This window comes from Aspergillus aculeatinus, assembly GCF_003184765.1.
Source record: "Aspergillus aculeatinus CBS 121060 unplaced genomic scaffold BO66scaffold_5, whole genome shotgun sequence".
NCBI classification, from domain to species: Eukaryota; Fungi; Ascomycota; class Eurotiomycetes; order Eurotiales; family Aspergillaceae; genus Aspergillus; species Aspergillus aculeatinus.
In genome coordinates this window covers 478,456-492,005 of record NW_020291474.1, presented here as the reverse complement: position 1 = coordinate 492,005, position 13,550 = coordinate 478,456, and the positions used below count along the sequence as shown (strand labels likewise).

Genomic DNA, 13,550 nt, shown 5'->3' with positions numbered 1-13,550 from the left:
AAGACTTTCTTTTGGGCAAGAGGTAAGCTCACAGTCATGTGCAGATGTTCCTTGTCCTCATTTGCTTGAATAATTTGTGGTCACGGGATCATTATCCTTTGCTGAATCAGCATTGTTGGTTAGGCAGAAGATCACGTGCCGAGTTGAGGACATCTTGCAACCTTCCATTCAACGTCAACCCTAACATAGGGTGAATGATTTATTCATTCGTTATGCCATACTTCGGTGATAGGATGCAGGACCTCGGGACCACAGGCCTCGGGAGTACAGCCGTTTGTTGCCGGTCTGGCTGTGTCTGAAGGCATAATTTTATGTCCGGATAAAGAATGGGGCCGATAACAGATTGCATGATCCCCCAGAGAGCAGTTAATACTAAATGCTTACCCTTCACCTTCCAGGCCGGCATTCATCGCTATCAACTCCACGCATTTATGTTCGCGAGTTCATCTTTGCGAAGAAGGAACTCCTGATTGCCACTTCTGATGCAACAGGCTATGCTGTCTCCGGCACGCCTTCTCGGCCTACTGACAATCGTCACTACTGTTCTCTCCAAAACAGTCGAATATGAGTTCAACGTTACCTGGGTCCTCGCCAACCCGGATGGTGCCAGAGTACGACCAACAATCGGCATCAATCACGCCTGGCCGCTGCCGCAGATCCAGGCCGACCTAGGGGACACTATAGTTGTGAATGTGCTCAACTCGCTGGGCAATCAGTCCACGGCTCTACACTTTCACGGCATCTTCATGGAGGGCATCCCGCACATGGATGGGACTGCCCAAGTCTCCCAGTGCGCCATTCAACCGGGTTCCAATTTCCAATATAGGTTTCAGGTTAGAGCGAGCTTCCGTATTCATTGGCGCGAACAAACAGTCGTCTAAGTAAAATCAACAGGTCAACCAGCCAGGAACGTACTGGTACCATGCCCATGCCGAGTCACAGTACCCAGATGGGCTCCGTGGTCTCTTGATCGTGCATGATGCGGTCTCCCCATACCATGATGAGTACAATGAGGAGATTGTATTATCGATCTCGGATTGGTATCACGAGCAGATGCCGGAGATGATGCCACACTATCTCCATCAGTCTATGCTGCATGATCCTACACCGGACTCGAACTTGATTAACGACACTCAGAACCTCCAGATCCCGGTTCGACCAAACGAGAAATACCTTGTTCGGATTGCGAATGTCGGTGGCTTCATGGGACAATATGTCTCAATCGAAGACCACGAGATGACGATTGTGGAAGTGGATGGTGTCTACACGAAGCGCGCACAAGCACAGACCATCTATATCGCTGCGGGTCAGCGATACGGGGTTCTGATCGAGGGCAAGGACAATGCCAGTCGCAATTACGCTATTACCGTGACTATGGACAAGGTATGCCCCACGTGGACAGTAGATGCGGGGTCCGTTGCTAAACTTCTTCTGCAAGACCTTGATTATGATGGCCCACTCGCGACCTCAAGTCACCGTTACCGGGTGGTTAGTCTACGATCAGCGCCTGCCACTCGACGAGCCATCCGCAGACATCGACATCTCCCAAGCAATTGACGACATTACGCTGGAACCGTATGATTCGGAACCACTCTTCACCTCACCAGATCAAAGCATCACTCTGAATATGGGAACGGCTCGACTTGGGGATGGAAAAAGCCAGTATGTTCCCTCTCCTCCCCTCCGCCCTCCGCCCTAGCGCTCTCAACCCACACACGAAACCAACTTATCCAACCTCCAAACCCCCATGAACAGCTGGACATTCAACGACATTGCCTACACCCCGCCCGACTACCCGGCCTTATACCACGCCCTCGAAGCTGGGGCTCTCTCCACCGATGCCGCGACCTACAACCAATCCACCAACACCTTCATCCTCGCCGAGAACCAGACCGTGGAGCTGATAGTCAACAACGGCCACATGAGCCGCCACCCGTTCCACCTGCACGGTCATAACTTCCAGGTGGTCTACCGCTCCGAGGCCGGCAATGGCAGTTTCGCGGACACCGGAGCGACCGAGGCGGATTTTCCCAGGGTTCCCATCCGGCGCGACACGGCCATTGTCCATCCCGGGGGGAATTTGGTGCTTCGGTTCCGATCGAACAATCCTGGTCAGTAGTGCTCTTCTTGCTCCGCTTTGATTTGCCCGGGGAAAAAAATAAAGAGAAAAAAAAGCTCATTTGGTGGTTTTGGCTGGTAATAGGCGTCTGGATCTTCCACTGCCACATGGAATGGCACGCGTACTCGGGTCTCGTGCTCACCCTCGTCGAAGCCCCGCTGGCCCTCCAGGAACGGTTGCGGCTCTCCACTCGTATCCCGGCAGACCATCTCGCTGCCTGCGCGCCTGGGCAGACCTTGCTGTCGGGACCGGGTGTCGAGGTCGATGATGCGGTCCCTTCTTCCGCGCCAGCGGAGGTTGAGGGCGATGGAGCGGGTTCCCACACGGCGGACGGTCACGAAAGCGCTGCTGCTGTTGACAGTAATTGGAATCGGTGAGTCCAGCCATCTCGTATCTTCCCTCCGGTAGATACGGCAGAGGCAGATCGAAACAAAAGCCGTGGACTAATCACAGAAACAGGGCGGGTGCTTACCTCGGTTTCTTGGTGGTCATGATGATAGCCACGGGGGTTGTTGCCTGGCGTGAAGTGCGGCGGTGTGTGTGCGCTGCACGAGAGACAAGGTACGCGCCTCTGCGCGCGGGAGCTACGGGAGCTGAAGCTGTCTCTGCTTGAGCTGTTGACGGGGGATCATTTGGTATATAATAGATGAGCGTGTGCCCGGTGTTGCAAAGCTTCGTACATAAACGCCCACACCCAGCTGAAGCAGTCCAGTACAGTCTTGTTTGTATGAACCGTCCGTGTTGATAGTGCTTGGTGTACATACTGCCGAGAATATACTCCCATGCTCTAAGTATATAGAGTTGCGAATGCCAATCGACCACGGTAGATTCGATCGAGGAAAAACAGCCAATGTAGCAAAGTCCGTTTTGAACGTGTCAAACACAACAAATGACAAATCACAATCAACAGGACAACTTTCTACTGATATTCTGGACCGAACAACCCCCGCTGGTTCCGATTAGCGAGGGTGGCGCAGGCGGAGATCGGGATTTCGCATGGATTGTTCGATCGCTCGGAAAGCCAGGTTTTGGCAGGCTTGGCTAACCTTGGAATTGGCTTCGCTCGATGACGTACCGCTCCCCTTTCGCATGTCGCGGGCAGCAGAAGAGGGGGAGATTCAGGGACTCATGTATATGTTGGGGATATTTATTGTCATAATCTGTATGTTCTGGTCCGCTCATCAGAGAAGGAGGAAGGGCTTTTTGAGGCTCGTGCGACCTGTTGACCAGTTGACGTTCCCCGCATGGGGACAACCCTAAGAGTACATACTCCGTACATTGTATGAGGATGAGCCGCAGGGCCAACATAAAGACCCACAGATTGCGGAGCTGAGCTTTGGGCGAGAACCTTGAAAGAGCCGAGAGAGCCTTTGGCTCTTCGTTGCTTTGCCGATGGAATCGAGCCAGGTGAGCTGCGGACGATCTGGACCTGGATTCGCACGTGTACGCAGGCCAAGCCAGGACCGGTCTAAGCGAGGTCCTGGGCGCGCATTGGCATGACCAATTCTGTTGCAGCCATTTATACCCACCCACCAGGACACTCCACGAACACGTCTCTCCACGAGACGAGTAGATCGCTTGGCGGTAGTCCCGCCCAAACACCTTATAACAACCCTCACCGGCCCCCTTATCGCGAACATGCAAAGTGACTGAACGCAGGCGAATACCGCCCCCCAGCTGATTACCCATGGCGCGCTCTCACCCGCATATCACAGGTACTGTACCTCCCTTTTTTTTTTTTTTTTTTTTTTTTTTTTTTTTTTTTTTTTTTTTTTTTTTTTTTTTTTTTTTTTTTTTTTTTCCCAAACCCTAACTAAGAGTCCCAAAAAGCGCGATCCTTCGGCTACATCGACCCCAACTTCCCCAACCCCAACGGCCCCAATGACACCTCGATCATCATCTACGGCTACACGCCCTCGCTCGCGCTCGCCGCCTTCGCGGCGACCTGGTTCTTCGTGCATCTGGTCGCGCACACCGTGCAGACGATCCGCCACCGCAGCTGGTGGTGGCTCCCCTTCTCGGTGGGGCTGGTCTTCGAGATCGTCGGGTACATCGCGCGGGCGCTGTCCGCGCGCCAGGACCCGTACAACCTGATCTACTTCGTGCTCAACTACTTCTTCATCGTCACGGCGCCCGTGTTCCTGGCGGCGGGGATCTACACCATCCTGTCCGGGCTGATCCGGCTCCTCGGCCGGCAGCACGCCCTCCTCCCGCCGCGGGTGATCCTGTGGTTCTTCATCGCCTCCGACGTCGTCTCGACCGTCGTGCAGATCGCCGGTGCCGTGCTGGTCGGCGTGCGCGAGTCGCGGCGCCAGGACCCCTCCGTCGCCAACCATATCCTGCTGGGCGGGCTGGCGTACCAGGTCTTCGCGATGACGGTGTTCATTGCCGTGGCGGCGGGGTTTCTGGTCCGCGCGAGGGGGCTGATTTGGACGGCCGCGCGGAAGGGGGAGGGGCCGTTGCCCCGGTATGGCGTGTTCTGTGGGATGTTTGGGCTGGCCACGCTGCTGGTGTATCTGCGCACCATCTTCCGGTTGGCGGAGACGGCGCAGGGGCTGGGCGCCACGCTGGCGACCCATGAGGTCTACTTTGCTTGCTTGGAGTTCGCGCCTATCGCCGCCGTGGTCTTGTTGTTTGCCGTCTGGCATCCGGGCAGGTGTGTCGGGGCCAGGATTGGGGGCACGGCGGGGTCGTTGAGGGTGAGGTCTTATGGGGTTTGATGTTTCGTGTTCGTGCATTTGTCGGGGCAAAGGGTTGGTTGAACATATCACGGTTGTTTGAGTCTTCTTCAGCAATCGGATGATGAAGCCTTGAGATTCATGCCTATTAAATCGTGTTCGAGGACCTGCAGGATAGCGAGGGCTGTATACCTGGTGCAGTACTCGTTGATAAGAATAGAATGAAGACCAGACTCCTTTGACAGACGATTACAGTACATAGAGTATCATGCCAACACGCCACTAGACCATCACGGGACGTTGGCGGTGGAGTCAAGTGCCTCCAATGGCATGGTACAGCGTACTCAAGCCAAACATATCTACTTTGATTGATGCATCGATGGTGAGACGTGGCAAGCCGTTAGGAAAGAGCTCGTTGTGCTCCCCCTTCGCTCAAGGCTTCCCTGCCCTGACGGCTAGAGTGTATGTGTCTAATGCGATGTATGTTCACTGATCCCCAAAATACGTCTTTAGCAGTATATACTACCTAATCAGAACCCCAACGCACCTATACTGGAGACGCCATTGAGTTATGACTCCACTAAAAAGAACCAATTCATGTCCCGAGGATAGGATCCACTTCCGTAAAAGCTGGAGCGAGAGCGAGAGCTGAACTGGATCTTTGGATTTTCGCCACTCGCAAGGATTCAGCAAGCTTTGGGCGAAAGCAGATTACGCGGCGAGAGGAGGGGGAAGTGAGAACCTGTTACAGTGCCTAGACAAAAAAATGCACCCCGTTCCCGGCTGGTCCGAGCGTCTTAAAACGACCGCCTACTATATATAGTAGTTTTTCAGGCATCGGCAGAGTCACTAAACCTAGAAAGGTAGTACTTCAGGCATCAACTACGAGCTGACCAAGAAGAAGGTGCATCTTTTAACTAGTCCTCCTCTATAGAATGGCCATACAGAGTCACATTTTGAACAATGGAACAGCCTGACCAGAACCTTGGTGCAAGAAACAGAATTCTCTTGTGTGGTGTGATGACTGCTGGTAGGTGATGCTACTTTCATTGATAGAACAGCAAATGGTACTGAATTTCACTTTTATACTATCGATATCGCCCGTAAATGCTACCTGTTATCTTTGATTACTGCACACCACTCATTGATAAGGTTGTTCATAATAACACCTCGTGCTTGTGCACTGCATCCTACAATAGACGTTCTTTCAGTCCAGCTAGGGCAAGATAGCTTTTGCTGCAAAAATCACTCCCCAACATCACTCATTGGCCGTGCGCGGACTGCTTAGATCTGTCTCCCCGTTTTCTGTGCGGACTGACTGCACCGGCGATGACTGCGACGTGATGATGCACCACTCCTCACCCCAAATGGATGCTCAGCTGTCTGGCTTTGCCTTCAGCAGGAAGCAGGTTTAAACCCCAAGGTCAGGCCACTGTGCTGCCGATCGGTGAAAACATAGCTATGCCCGGGCCAGCCATTCGAGTTGACATGCAGCCCGTTGAATCCGTGGGCGCTCTCCTTCAGGCGGAGCCTGACGGCGTTCCCCGCCGGCGCGCCCTTGAAGACCGCCAGCCGGCCCAGGTTGTCGTTGGCGTAGGGCCAGAGCTGGCTCTGCGCCCCGAGATCCAAAAAGGCCAGGAAGGCGGGATGGCGCTGCGACTTCGGCGAGCCGCTCAGATCCCGGAGATAGAACCCCTCGTCCTCCCTCACGGGCCCGCCGGACTCGCAGTCCGTGTTGCGACACACCTGGAACCGCCGTGCCATGCTGCCTTCCTTGAAGGTCAGCAGTTGCCACGGCTGCGCCCAGGCGCCCCACGTGCTGTCCACGATCGGCCCGAGATCCGGGTGGATGAGGTTGTAGCATTGGCCGTAGTGGATTCCGAGGCGGCTGTCGTGGACTGCGGTGGTATCCTGCTGCTGCATCTGCGTCTCGGGGGATGATACGCCACAGGGAGGAGGGTCCTGGTCGAGCAGCGTCTGCTGAAGCGGGGTGACGGAGTTGGGAAGGGTGAGAGCGCTCGAGGATAGGACCGTCAGGGAGATGAGGAGGGTGGATTTGAACGTCATGATCATCGCCAGCTTCACTCCTTGGCGTTGAACGTTGAGTGAGATACTTGAATCCTTATTCTTGAGAGAAACAGAGCAATGCTGGTTAGAGGAAGGGGAAGTGCTGCTACGCTCCCTTGGTGGTTTTGGATTCAGAGCACGAGCATGTGCCGAGAGATGATTAGTCGTGTATTTCTAGCGCGGGTCCTCGACTTCACCAGGATGTAATCCAGACCTAGTCTGATGTTTCGACCCGCACGAGGAGGCATCTCGCTCGCATTGGCTATGCGCAAAGACTCCGAGCGAACTGAAATCCTACCGAGGTCTTACAGAGTTTCTGCACCGGGATATGATTTCACGACTCACGGCTCTGGCTGTTTAGCCTTTTCTTGTCCTTGTTTCCGTAACTCTACTGGGAAGCACAGTTGCGAGTCCAGAGCTTGGTGGCCCTTGGGCAGTTTCTGGTGTGAGGTAGACCTCCGAGGGCCCGGTGTTCGCACAACGGCCGTCACACCGTTGCTACGAGCGTTGTTGGCTTGACAGAGGAAGTGGGCGTGGGCGATATTGTGGTTCTCCGCTGTCATTGATCGAAGGCAAGGAGGGTATGAAGAGCAATATGACTGTGGGCTTGCAAAAAACATACAACAGAAGGGATTCGCTGGTGGTCACCCACCCAACTACTAACCTCCCGGCGTGTGGCTTAAGTACGGCTGAGCGGACGGGAAGCCCTGTTTTCCACACCCTGTGGTCGTATGTGCTGGTTATCCGAGCTTTCAGGGCGGATATAGTTTGCTCGCTGAATCTGATAGTATTCTGAACCAAGTGTCCTCAGAACACACGCGAACAGAAGAGAAAGCAAGGGTGGAAGCCCGATCCCATGCATCTTGGCCAGCTACTGTACGCGCTATCTACACTACTCTAGATAGACAGGAATTGATTCGCAGATAGATCCTGGACCCTCGGACACGGGTTCTCTAAGATCTTGCAAGGTATGCATGGGATACGATTAAAACAAAGGGGGCTGGGACATCCCACTCAGGAATATCTATGTTCTAGAGTCTATCACCTAACGAGGAAAATTTGAAATAATTGGACTAACAATGAAGCACCAAGATGACAAGAATGGCAACTGTGGCATTTTGACCAGTACTGTAGTGAATAGTGTCAGGGACGTGAATGCGACCGAACTGCGCCTTGAGCGGCAGCCTCAACTCGCATATCATCCTCTGCTAATTCGTTGACTTTCTAGCTGACACATATGCATTAATAGCTAGCGGCAGTATCTCCTCATTTCTTTTTCAGTCAGCTCCTCTGGCAACCGTGTGCGGTCGTGCCCTCGGATGTGCGCTGCATGAGTTGGGGACGATGGTGCCGCCGGCGGTGTTCACCGGTCAGGGCACGCAGTGGGCGCAAACGGGCACTGATCTTCAGCGTACTCTATCTTCCGTTGCCGGTTGGAGGAGGCGGAGAAGTATCTGTGCTCTCTCAGCAGCGACTGGACTGTTCTTGGTGAGCACTCCCCTTTCCCCGTGGTCTGGAAGAGCGCCGCTCAATAATGGTTTCATCGGGTAGAGGGACTGGCAAAGCCAAAAGAGACGACTCGGATGGACAACGGACAACGCTCGCATTAGCTCGGTTCTTTGCACTGTAGTCCAAGTCGCGTTGGTGAACCTGCTTCGTACCTTTGATGTCCCGTGCAATGTCGTCAAGGGACACTCGTCGGGAGAGATTGCTGCTGCGTAAGCGAGCCCTAACTCCCTCCCCTCTTGTGCGAAATGAAAAAGGATGACCGTGCTCAACTCTTTTGTAGAGACCGCTGTGTCGCCAGCTCCGCGCGCAGCGCTTGGAGGATTGCCTACTTGCGGCGCTCGCTGGTGTCATCCAAATTGCGGAATGAGTCGACCATGCCCGGCGCGATGCTGGCAGTGGGCCGCCATGAGCCTCGACCTGGGGGCCATGGTCGACGACGGCTTCCTGGCCCAGCACCAGGCCATCCGCGACCGGCTGCTGGACGGCGGATCCATGGCCCCCGATCACGCAGGCAAGTTTCCTCGCCCTGCTGGGATTCTACTGCTGCCGTCCTTGTCGTCCTGTGCTCGAGGCTGCCAGTGATGGCGATGACGGCGTGGTCGTCATGACAGTGCCGGCGCTGTCTCCAAGCTCTGACGCTGGCTGACTACCAGACGATCTTTGACATCAATACCCCCAAGGCCATGTTGGCACGCGGGGTGGATAAACCCGCATGGATGCAGCGGCCCCTGTTCGGCTTCTTCCACCGCGTCCCATCATCATCGACCAACCACCACCACCAGCACTCCTCCACGAACGGCGGCCCACGCGACTTCCAGGCTGTGCAATGCCAGGCCGCCTCCTTGGGCGAGGTGACCCAGATCATCGCCCGCGCCCTCATCGTCAGCTGCAGGGTCGGTTCGCTCCTCGCAGTGGAGGTTCGGGGCTGGTTAGCCAGGGTCTTGCAGGCTGAGGTCTCGACGTTCGAGATCCTAGGCAGCATAGGCTTTGACCGCGTGGGCCGGTTGGTGGTCATTCGGAGCCTGTTGAAGAAGGGGTGGGTTGGATAGGGGCGTCGGGTACTTACTGTGGTGGAGATGACATTCCGTCGTAGGAGGAGAACCGGAAGGATCTATCTACCATCGTCTGCCACTTAAGGAGTGTTTACCTCTCCGGGGGTCGACTATCTGACGAGAACAAAAATGAGTAGATTAGATTATCTGTGCGCATGGAGATTGGGAAACGTGGAAAAGCATAAAGGATACAACATGGGAAGGAAACAACTGGCATTCTGACATTGAACGTGAATTGTAACGTAGTGAATAGTCCCGAAATCTAGACCTTGAGGCATCGCGTCCGTCCGTGAGGTAGATCGCTGATGAGCTCTGTGGTCTGACGTGTGGTGGTTCCTGGACGGCTAACAGCCCTCAACCTGGTGGTCAATCGCCTCCTCGCCATCTGATATGTGTTCGCTGCGCTTGGACAAGGGCGCAGGAAAGGGTCTACTGCTGGAGTCGTCTGCAAAGTACGGATTCCGGTCGAAGTAGTCCCGGGCGCCGCTGGACTCTTGCGCAGGTTCCTCGGCAGTCTCGTCCCAGGTCCTGAGGTCCAGTGCCGGGGGGGTGGAAGGTGAAGGACCTTGCTCACTGACGTCGTTCAACCACGACAGGACGTAGTCCGGATCTGTCAGCAGTCTCGTGTTATATGTGCCGGGTCGAGGGCCTGGGGCTGGGGCATGATCCTGCGTCTGCTGGGGCCACGGGAGTGCCTGTAAGGCAAAGTCATGGGTGTGTCGCAGGACGTGGTTGACCAGTTCGGAGCTGTCAAGGGATCCAGTCTCTTTGCAGAGAGGGAGAGGACAACACGTGAGTCCGTACGATGGGATCTCGCCCGCATGAATAACATGGACGGCATCCTCCGGGGGAATTGCGTCTGGGTGACGCTGCCACATGTGGGCGAGCAAGATCTCCACGTTGTCGGTTGCGGTGCCCATGTCGCGGCAGATGGGACAGATCCATCGGTTGCGGCGATGGTCCATCTCCACATGGCGATCCCAGTCGCTTCGCGTGCTGTACAGAACACCTGGAGTCGGGCAGCCTTTTGCGATACAGGTGAACGGTTGGATATCTTTCAAAAGATGTTGTCTGTGTGATAGAGCAATCAGTGATCTGCGTAGCGAAGCGATAAATATCACACGGATTCTTACCTCCATTTTTCGGTGTCCTTAGCCACAATGTCGGGCAAAGGTTGGCAGCAACAAGGACATTTGAAATCACCCTCTGCTTTGGGGGGGCTCGGATACTGACCCGCCTTTTGAGAATCAGCCGCGATGCTATCTGGGAGTCCAGCTGTTGATTCTGGCCCCGGAGTCGTTGAGCTGGCCGATTTGTCCGGCTCGCGCTGGGCTCGAAGAAATCGATAACGGCGCCTGAGGTTGGCTTCTATGAGGCGCTCCTGAAGCGGTGTCATCTTGAGCTTGATCACATTATCGTTCGGTATGACACACACCCAATCCGTGGGCACAGTCGGTGGGGATTCAGGTTCAGAAACAGCACTGTCGGTCGGCCGAAGAAGAAGCATCATGCACTTGAAGTAATCCCGCAGTGACTGCTGTCTCCGAGGGTCGAAGGTCTGATCTGCTTTTTGGATCCGTGGTTGTGCTTCTCTCCGTCTGATGGCCACGGCGTCCTTGGCCAACTGGGAGACGAGGAAATCGACCTTCCTCATTGATTTTTCGCTTCTCTCCACGAAGAGCCCTTGACTAAGAGCATCCTTGAGCTGGTGAAGATTATCCTCTAGACACTTTTGATCCGATTCTGGCAGGGCCTGAAGCCTAGCATCAAGCAATTCCTCCCTTGCGGCTGCAGCGCCCCATCCATCAACCCAGAGGTTGAAATCCGACATCCTGACCACCGCCCACGTCTCGCGCATGAGGTGATCTTGCTCAAGACAGAGCTTGAATGTATTGCGGATGGCTGTGATCAAGCTGGTCCCGAATGGCTCTTGAGAGTATTGTTTCGGTGGTCTGAATCCCGCGGCTTCGGGACGCCTTTTCATGTGGAGCTGACGAAGAACCTTTTCTTCATCGCTTCCGCATCCTCGCAGGCTAGCCTGCATGGTTCTGATCTCTTGGAGGAAGGCTGATATGGAACCGGTTCTAATTGCACTAGCGAGGTTAGCAAGAGCAAGGATTTGGCGTCACGCAATCACTCCAAGGACGCAACAGTGACCTGCTGTCATTCCAGCAGCGCCTGAGATTTATAGTCCGGGGAGCATCTCAAATGCCTCTGGTGCTGAGTGTCATAGGGTACTAGGCTGCTTTTTCTTTGCTACTGAGGATGTGTTTTCTTTCCCGTCTCCCCAAACAAACTTATCACTTACCTGGCCAGAATTCCAAGCGAATATCCCTCACAAAGGGCTATGACCGACAAGAGGAAGGATGAGCCGGGGATTACTAGCAACACTGGTCGGTGTGAATGGAGCGGCGCTAAGAATGAGAGAAAAAGGAGAACCAAGACAAGACTCCGTGCGCGCACTAGATGCCCAAGGGAGGCAGAGAAAGATTTCTAGCCAGGTTGCAAGCAGGACGTAACCATGAGCCATGTCAATGCACTGGCTTGGCAGGTTTCAGTTCACTCCCCAGAACATTCCAGCCGGTGCTTCTGACACAGCCTCGAATGATAGCGAGAAACTCAAAAAGGACTAGAGACATAGGCAGTGCACACACAGTTACAGTGGGTCTGAGCCCCTCTTCTGGTCATTCCATGAAAGATTGTCCAGTGCTTCTGTCAACTATTTTCTCGATCTTGATGAATGCGTCAGAAGATGCACCGGAAACGTGCATGACCACACTATCGGGGTCTGCCTGAGACATTGCCAGAGCGACAGGCAGGAGCGGTGGGAACTGAAAAGGGGGGACGGGGGGAGTCACCAAAAAAGCAAAGACACATCCGCCAAATACGAAGAGTAAAACATATTGCCTACGAATACGATGCCCAAGTCCACCGAAAGGGGGAAATGCAGCTTCACACTACCTGTCAGAGTCGCTCCTGTCCGGCGTTGAGAGTTGGGATGGGCCAAAGTCCAGATCCTCCTTCCCCCAACCCCCTTTAACCCCCTATGCCCAGAGAGGCGGTGTCCATCCATGGCGTTTGACTATTGCAAGAATCGGAGCTAGGACAACAAGATATCCACGACTTCACTCATCCCACCCTGCTGGAAACTCTATGGGGCAGACGGCCCGGGGGACTGGGACCCACCACTCTAGCAGAAAGATTGGTAGAACCTGCTGTCGTGGTCCTCTTGGCGGAATCATAGCTCGAACATAACATATTGCAAATGAATTCACTATCTCTCAAGAGTGACCCAGACTATGAAGCCTAGAACTGTGCTTCTCTGACACCGCCAAGCCAAGGAGGTGTACATGGTGGATTCACAACAGGATCTCCGTCTTCAATGGCATCTAGGACGGCATAACATTGGAGACAGGGGCTGGATTTACAAGACATCCCACTGACTGGAAATCCGAAGAGTTATTGCGGGATCTTCATCGCCGACCAGTCCAGAGGGTGAATTCCTGGTGGATAAGGGATTGGCCAATATCAATGGCCTTGCAGATTCACGAAGAAGTGATATCTACCATCCAATGAGAGACAAGAGCACCTGACACTCAGGTAGGCGGTTTCTCTCATGTTGTCACATGGCCCTGAGTAAGACTATCAAGCTGAGACTAGACTTGACATAGCGAACAAAATTGGCGAGACAAACTCGCGACAGCAACCTCAATGGGCGCAGTAGGATTACCGAATCAGATCGACAACTGCATGGCATCTGAGCTCCAGAAGCTGGGGGGCGGTTTTGAGGTTCGGAAGATTGCCTTCGATATGGGAGAAAGATTTCTTTTGTCTCCAGAACTACTGTGAATTGACTGCAGTTACAGTCACTGCAAGTGACTTGAGATGTCTGACCAGTGAAAGGTTGTTCTCTCTATCTGTCAAGACATTGAAGAATCACCTAGAGAGGTATATGTAGTCGATCCCGCTGGTGCAGTTGCAAATTGTTAAACGCAGGTCCCTTTCCGCAGTCTTGACCCTAACCGTTCCCTCTATTTCCCCCGAGTGACATTCTCCTTTCTTTTCTGTCATCCTAGCATCCCTATCCAGAGCCAGCTCCCTGAGCCGGGTGCGAGATTTAGAGCC

The 13,550-nt window shown here is 54.2% G+C and overlaps 4 protein-coding genes across 4 annotated transcripts, besides 2 other annotated features; 3 read left to right on the top strand and 1 right to left on the bottom strand.

Moving 5' to 3' along the window:
- Positions 1-494: 494 nt before the first annotated feature.
- On the top strand, positions 495-2,496 carry BO66DRAFT_314284 (multicopper like protein; the record flags this gene model as incomplete). Its single annotated transcript, XM_025643427.1, has 5 exons — positions 495-833; positions 895-1,383; positions 1,439-1,662; positions 1,756-2,111; positions 2,204-2,496. 5 exons carry the CDS (start codon positions 495-497, stop codon positions 2,494-2,496), a joined length of 1,701 nt encoding a protein of 566 aa, XP_025507784.1.
- Positions 2,497-3,679: 1,183 nt separating this feature from the next.
- On the top strand, positions 3,680-4,990 carry BO66DRAFT_177117 (RTA1 domain-containing protein). Its single transcript, XM_025642345.1, has 2 exons — positions 3,680-3,834; positions 3,950-4,990. Exons 1-2 carry the CDS (start codon positions 3,807-3,809, stop codon positions 4,837-4,839), a joined length of 918 nt encoding a protein of 305 aa, XP_025507783.1. The 5' UTR covers positions 3,680-3,806; the 3' UTR covers positions 4,840-4,990.
- Positions 4,991-7,205: 2,215 nt separating this feature from the next.
- Positions 7,206-7,501: a sequence feature (Protein overlapping with rRNA (BO66DRAFT_313793, RAH73959.1) was converted to a misc_feature.).
- Positions 7,502-7,528: 27 nt separating this feature from the next.
- Positions 7,529-7,601: a sequence feature (Protein overlapping with rRNA (BO66DRAFT_313793, RAH73959.1) was converted to a misc_feature.).
- A 1,177-nt stretch (positions 7,602-8,778) lies between these two features.
- On the top strand, positions 8,779-9,422 carry BO66DRAFT_434949 (uncharacterized protein; the record flags this gene model as incomplete). Its single annotated transcript, XM_025650813.1, has 2 exons — positions 8,779-8,935; positions 9,004-9,422. The coding sequence occupies 2 exons, from the start codon at positions 8,779-8,781 to the stop codon at positions 9,420-9,422; spliced, it is 576 nt and encodes a 191-aa protein (XP_025507781.1).
- Positions 9,423-9,769: 347 nt separating this feature from the next.
- On the bottom strand, positions 9,770-11,469 carry BO66DRAFT_434948 (uncharacterized protein; the record flags this gene model as incomplete). The annotated part of the gene is made up of 2 exons (XM_025650812.1): positions 9,770-10,496; positions 10,559-11,469. 2 exons carry the CDS (start codon positions 11,467-11,469, stop codon positions 9,770-9,772), a joined length of 1,638 nt encoding a protein of 545 aa, XP_025507780.1.
- Between the last annotated feature and the right edge of the window lie 2,081 nt (positions 11,470-13,550).

Excerpts from the sequence above, each read along its gene's own strand:
- BO66DRAFT_177117 (XM_025642345.1), top strand. The coding sequence starts at position 3,807 with ATGGCGCGCTCTCACCCGCATATCACAG. Across the intron at positions 3,835-3,949 it reads CTCTCACCCGCATATCACAG|CGCGATCCTTCGGCTACATC; the intron begins GTACTGTACCTC and ends AGTCCCAAAAAG.